General features: G+C 37.6%; 1 protein-coding gene across 5 annotated transcripts; it reads right to left on the bottom strand.

Moving 5' to 3' along the window:
• Positions 1 to 229: 229 nt before the first annotated feature.
• LOC138132080 (eIF-2-alpha kinase GCN2-like) lies at positions 230 to 4,330 on the bottom strand. 5 transcript variants are annotated; one of them, XM_069049438.1, is made up of 13 exons: positions 4,158 to 4,330; positions 3,895 to 4,047; positions 3,479 to 3,842; positions 3,311 to 3,436; positions 3,127 to 3,262; positions 2,860 to 3,073; positions 2,648 to 2,778; positions 2,122 to 2,261; positions 1,880 to 2,067; positions 1,614 to 1,820; positions 1,278 to 1,556; positions 1,079 to 1,227; positions 230 to 569 (listed from the first exon to the last, which is right to left on the bottom strand). In XM_069049438.1, the coding sequence occupies exons 1-13, from the start codon at positions 4,278 to 4,280 to the stop codon at positions 482 to 484; spliced, it is 2,298 nt and encodes a 765-aa protein (XP_068905539.1). In that variant the 5' UTR covers positions 4,281 to 4,330; the 3' UTR covers positions 230 to 481. The 5 variants fall into 5 exon arrangements, with proteins under 5 accessions (XP_068905539.1, XP_068905536.1, XP_068905537.1 ...); XM_069049435.1 differs by having other exon boundaries at positions 3,479 to 3,846; positions 3,902 to 4,095; XM_069049436.1 differs by having other exon boundaries at positions 3,311 to 3,424; positions 3,895 to 4,095.
• Positions 4,331 to 6,172: the final 1,842 nt, after the last annotated feature.

The raw sequence follows: 6,172 nt of genomic DNA on the forward strand, positions 1-6,172 counted from the left end.
TGACACAACCGATATCTGTTCCGTGGAACTGTTTAAAGATACCTGTTACTAAATAACAGATCCAGTATTTTTGTACCATCTCTAAAGTGAACTTTAAAAGTGCAGTTGTGTAGTTTTTAGATGGAAATTGAGTGTTGTAAGACCGAAAGAATGTGTAAAAGGTTTGGAGAGGAAGACAAAAAGAAACAAAGCAAAGGAATGGGTAAGTAAAACTTTTTGTCGAGCAAACTTTTCGTTTTTGTGTGATGCAGCTGGTTCTTTATTTTCGTGAAAAAAACGCATCAGTTGAGATATATTTTACAGACACTGTTTGAAAACGAACAGTAAAATACACGAACTGGTTGATATTTTGAAAAAAATGGTTAGTCCACAATTCCACATGCAATATGCAATGTAGGGGAAGGTGTCGAAAAACATCGTTTGTAAGGGCGCCATCTACCGGCCTTAATTTTTTCGCCTACATTGAGAATGTTGATAATCTTTAAAACCCGAACGTGGAAACAAGATCAACAATATAATCCGAAAAACTGTCATCCGTCAGTTTCCATTTATTTTTGGGCAGTTTTAGCCTAAAATTAGAAAAAAAATCAAATGAGCACAAGACAATAGATACAGTGTGTCCAAAAATTCTGGAAACACCCAAATGAAAACGTAACATGTTTTAAAGTGTATTGTCAAGATGTTCAACATTGTTTGTTTTGAACATTTGTTGTAAGAATTAGTTGTCTTTCAATATTAAGTTCTCTTTATTTTCTAATAACCAATTAGGTTTTTTCAAAAAATTTCTTATGTAAGTTGAAAAATTTTTGACCGTAAGGTAGACAATTAAAAGATCTATTAAAAACGGTAGTAAAAATGCGACGCTGCCATTAAAAAACAACCTCTGATGACATCATAACTCTTTCAAGGTCGTCAAAAACAGCAAACAGATACCATCAGCAGAAAGCTTTTTGAAAACACTAATTGACCTGTTTGTGCGTTTTTCTCGAAAATCATTCGTTTCTATTTTATTGGGGTGTTCCAGACTTTTTCGACGTACTGTATTTGTTAATAATTTTATAAGATAAAAATTACCAACCCCTCAGAAGTGGTGAGTCCTAGTGGTATTTTCACGGTGGCATTCACTTCACCAAGTTCGATCACAACTATAGCTGATATCTCCTGTATAGACTCTTGTTTTGTCACCACTTCACATCTGACTCCTCTGGACAAGAGTTGTGTGAAAAGCTAAAAAGTAATCGAGTGCATTTCCTCCACTGTTTCATTCTCGGACTTACAGGAATCGCCGTTTCTTTGTTCTTCGTGCGAATTGCAACGTCCACAAGTGATACCGAACTGTGTTGTTTTTTTAACAATTCCAAAATGTTCTCTACTTTAAACGAAATGTCGACAGCCGACAGGTTCGGTCCGATTTTTTTCCCGCATTTTTTTAACAGCGATTCAAACCTGCCCCCCGTCGCTATCACGGTTTGATCCTTTAGTACCACCTTGAACATTAAACCTGAACCTTGCGTCATATTAACTAGTAGTGGATCTAGGAAAATGTTGTCGGGATTCTAAAATGACAATACTAGAAATCTTGTTGTTCCTTCGAAGAAAAGGTATTTACTTACTATACCAAATTTACTAGCAAAATCTACTACATTTTTCAACTGCTTAAATGCTTGATTTCGCTGTTTGGATTTAGTTCGCGACATTTCTCGCTCAGCTTCCTCTACCCTTCCGATTTTACGCGAGTTTAGTATACAATTGACGCTTTCAGAACTCAAACCAGTGCTGAGTAGTGCTTCAAGAATCTGTCCTTCAGTTGCTAGCTGATTCTACGATTAAGTACACAAAAAAACAAATATTTTTGTACGAATGCGACGTGTCAACATACAGATAAGTTTATCATAAGATTGGTAAGAATTACGGCATTCTTCTTCTCAATTTTGCAGCGTTTTAAAATGTGAGAATATATAAATCCGTGGTTGATGAAGAAGAGAACTTCGTTTTGTCTAGTTGGGAATATGCTATCGCACATTTTTTTGGCGATGTACAAACACTCTGCGTCGTTCACGTGATCCTCTAAAATCATTTTGCTAAATGTAAAATTCACATTTGAACAGAGGAGACGGAGACCTGGTTTTGGGCTGATGGCTTGGAAAATGCATTCGTCGTATTCGGTTGGGGTGAAATAACCTTCTTCGAATACTCTTCCGATGGAATAACGTCGAATGCTTTTTATGTCATTTCTGGTCACGTAATACGAAAAGGCCACTCTAAAAATACGGTAGAAATACAATGAAGTGAAAGTGTCAAGTTTTTAATTTAAAAAAATGGTCGATGAGAGCTAAGCAGGTGTAAAAAATTAAAACGAGCAATAAAAAGCAAGAAGCAAATTTGAATGAATAAAGCGAAGATAGCAGATACTAATTTCTTTAATAAAATTAAAAAGTACGATCAGCTGGTTGTAGCGTTTTCAATGATTTTTTTGTTTAAATTCTGGTTTTAGACTTTTTCGGATAAGTTATTTATAGTGGTTGGTTTCGAAATTGCCATCTCAGCTCATTTCCTTTTACACTTTACCGTTTCAAAACATTATGAACAGTTTTCTGCACATCAGGAAGTTTATATTTTTCATCTTGAATTTTGACCATTTACTAACCTCGAAGTGTTGGCCAATGAAGTCGAATTTCCATGTCTGTTTATCAAAGTTGTCAAATTGTCAGAATGGTGGCTGTAGTTCGGTAAGAACATCGGCAGTCGAATATCTCGGGCTCCGTGCAATTCGAAAATCTAAAGGAAAATAGTTAATAGTAGGTACTTTTGATCAAGTTAAATCGTTTAGCAAAGAATTCTGGACTTGTTTTCACTTGCCCTAGCAGCCGTCGACGTAAAAACCACCATCGCATTGATTTCTTCGCCGGTCTTCGATGTCAGCATCTTTTCAAACTGTTTAGACTGCAGTCGAGGAACTTTTTTGTTTTGTTGAATCATCGTGTTTATCTCGTTTGGCCACTTTTCGGACTTGAGCAAGTCTAATATTTGATCGCACGTCAGCCTTTCATTGACGTTTACGTGTGTGAGCTTTCTAAAAGAAATCGAACAAGTAAAAAGTTGTCCGAAAGTGAGACCACTTCTTGCCCGATCAGCGATTTTTTCTTGGCGTGATTCCTGAAGAAACGCATCGACTTGAGTTTTTCCTTGGAAAGGGGAAACATCTGATTCTTCTCCATGTGGGTCTTCAGCGGTTCCCAACACATTTCGAAATATGTGATCCCTGCAAAAACGTCAATTGCGAAAAGAAATTGTCAGCCGACACTCGCACCTAAACTGTAAATGTCTGCTTTGATGTTGAACGTATTTTTCTTGTAGAGCTCGGGGGCCGTGTAGAAAGGCGATCCAACAGCCCCCGTCAGAGAACCAAAAGCTAGTTCGTATCCTGGAACATGATCTAAAGACATTCGTGGATAGTGCGGCCTGATCTAAGCAGTACTTAGCGAATTTTCCTGTTCCGGTGTTACCAACGCGATTTGTTTGGACAAACCGAAATCCCCTATCTTGATGACGTCGTCGGCCGTCAAGAATATATTTTCGGGTTTTATGTCGCGATGGACGATGTTGTGTCGGTGTATGTGTGCCAATCCTTCGCAGATTTCCGTCAAATATTTCGACAGTTTAGTTTCGTCTTTGTAGAGGCTGTCATCGATGGCGGTTCTAAGGGTGCGCTTGTCGCACAATTCCATCTGTATCAACAAGTACGGCACTTCGTATTCGTCTTTGCCCCTCTCATTTTTCAACTCTGATTCGCTCCTAAAGTAGCCGAGTTGCGATAAAGCGGAAACTTCTTCGAGGAGAGACTGAAAGGGTGACGAAGAAGAATGATAAGCTTACCGTTTGATTCGCACTTACCCGATCTTCTTCTGTTAGATATCTTTGAGAATCCGGAAGTCTAGCCGTTTCGATCCAGGAATTGAAATATCGGACAACATTTTTGTGGCTCAGCTGAGACAAGTTTTTCACTTCTCTTCTCAACTCTTCCAGCGTGTCCATGTCGGAATCGGGCTTGATAATTTTAATCGCATAATCTTTATTATCGACTTTGTGAGTTGCCTGATCGGGAATGTTTCGCTTTTCGTCCCAAAAAAACTTAACTATCATCTCAACTACCTTACCGTAACTATTTCACCGAATGCACCATGTCCTAACGATTGTCCCACACGAAAATCTTGCTCTAATTTGATCACATATTTGGGTGAATCGTCGTCACACAGTCTGCTGTTGCTTCTAGACAACATTTTGAGGTTGCCTTATTTGCTTACTAATCATTTTATATCTGCGAAAACTGTGAATCATAAATACAAATCCCCCACTTCAGTCACCGATAAGGAACACCAGAATCGGAGAGTTGAGATAACAATATTTATAAACAATTCTCAGATGTATATTAACACAAATACGTACCTACTACAAGTACATACTGCAAACTAAGATTCTAAAGTGGAAGAGCTTTAACTATTTAATGCATACATATACAGGGTGTTGGGTAAATGTCCTGCCAAACTTTAACCACGAGCTACTGGCTTAATGTAGAACTCGGAAAAAATGTTTAAAAATTAAAAATGACCCTATACAATAACTGACAGCAATTTGGTTCGAATCGGCGACAAAAAAATTTTCGAAAAAAACCACGTACCCCCCCCTTCTATATAATTTTCACTTCGGAAAATCATTTAAACGCCCATAGCTCCCTTATTAAGCAACATATGGCAATGAATTTTGCACCGTTGGATTGCCCTTGTCAAGGCGCTTCTTCTGAGTCGAAAAAAATTTACCTGGATTTTTTCATTTTAGAGAAAATCGCAAAAAAACAAAAAATCTATATTTTTGGCTCCCACAGCTAAAAATGGGCTCAATGGCCGGAACTTTTACTATACCTGAATTCAACTGACCCTATACAATAACTGACAGCAATTTGGTTCGAATCGGCGACAAAAAATTTTTCGAAAAAAACCACGTACCCCCCCTTCTATATAATTTTCACTTCGGAAAATCATTTAAACGCCCATAGCTCCCTTATTAAGCAACATATGGCAATGAATTTTGCACCGTTGGATTGCCCTTGTCAAGGCGCTTCTTCTGAGTCGAAAAAAATTTACCTGGATTTTTTCATTTTAGAGAAAATCGCAAAAAACCAAAAAATCTATATTTTTGGCTCCCACAGCAAACAATGGGTTCAATGGCCGGAACTTTTACTATACCTGAATTCAACTGACCCTATACAATAACTGACAGCAATTTGGTTCGAATCGGCGACAAAAAATTTTTCGAAAAAAACCACGTACCCCCCCTTCTATATAATTTTCACTTCGGAAAATCATTTAAACGCCCATAGCTCCCTTATTAAGCAACATATGGCAATGAATTTTGCACCGTTGGATTGCCCTTGTCAAGGCGCTTCTTCTGAGTCGAAAAAAATTTACCTGGATTTTTTCATTTTAGAGAAAATCGCAAAAAAACAAAAAATCTATATTTTTGGCTCCCACAGCAAAAAATGGGTTCAATGGCCGGAACTTTTACTTTACCTGAATTCAACTGACCCCATACAATAACTGACAGCAATTTGGTTCGAATCGGCGACAAAAAATTTTTCGAAAAAAAACCACGTACCCCCCCTTCTATATAATTTTCACTTCGGTAAATCATTTAAACGCCCATAGCTCCCTTATTAAGCAACATATGGCAATGAATTTTGCACCGTTGGATTGCCCTTGTCAAGGCGCTTCTTCTGAGTCGAAAAAAATTTACCTGGATTTTTTCATTTTAGAGAAAATCGCAAAAAACCAAAAAATCTATATTTTTGGCTCCCACAGCAAAAAATGGGTTCAATGGCCGGAACTTTTACTATACCTGAATTCAACTGACCCTATACAATAACTGACAGCAATTTGGTTCGAATCGGCGACAAAAAATTTTTCGAAAAAAAACCACTTACCCCCCCTTTCTATATAATTTTCACTTCGTAAAATCATTTAAACGCCCATAGCTCCCTTATTAAGCAACATATGGCAATGAATTTTGCACCGTTGGATTGCCCTTGTCAAGGCGCTTCTTCTGAGTCGAAAAAAATTTACCTGGATTTTTTCATTTTAGAGAAAATCGCAAAAAAACAAAAAATCCATATTTTTGG

The sequence above is a fragment of the Tenebrio molitor genome, chromosome 5 (genome assembly GCF_963966145.1).
Source record: "Tenebrio molitor chromosome 5, icTenMoli1.1, whole genome shotgun sequence".
Classification (NCBI taxonomy): Eukaryota; Metazoa; Arthropoda; class Insecta; order Coleoptera; family Tenebrionidae; genus Tenebrio; species Tenebrio molitor.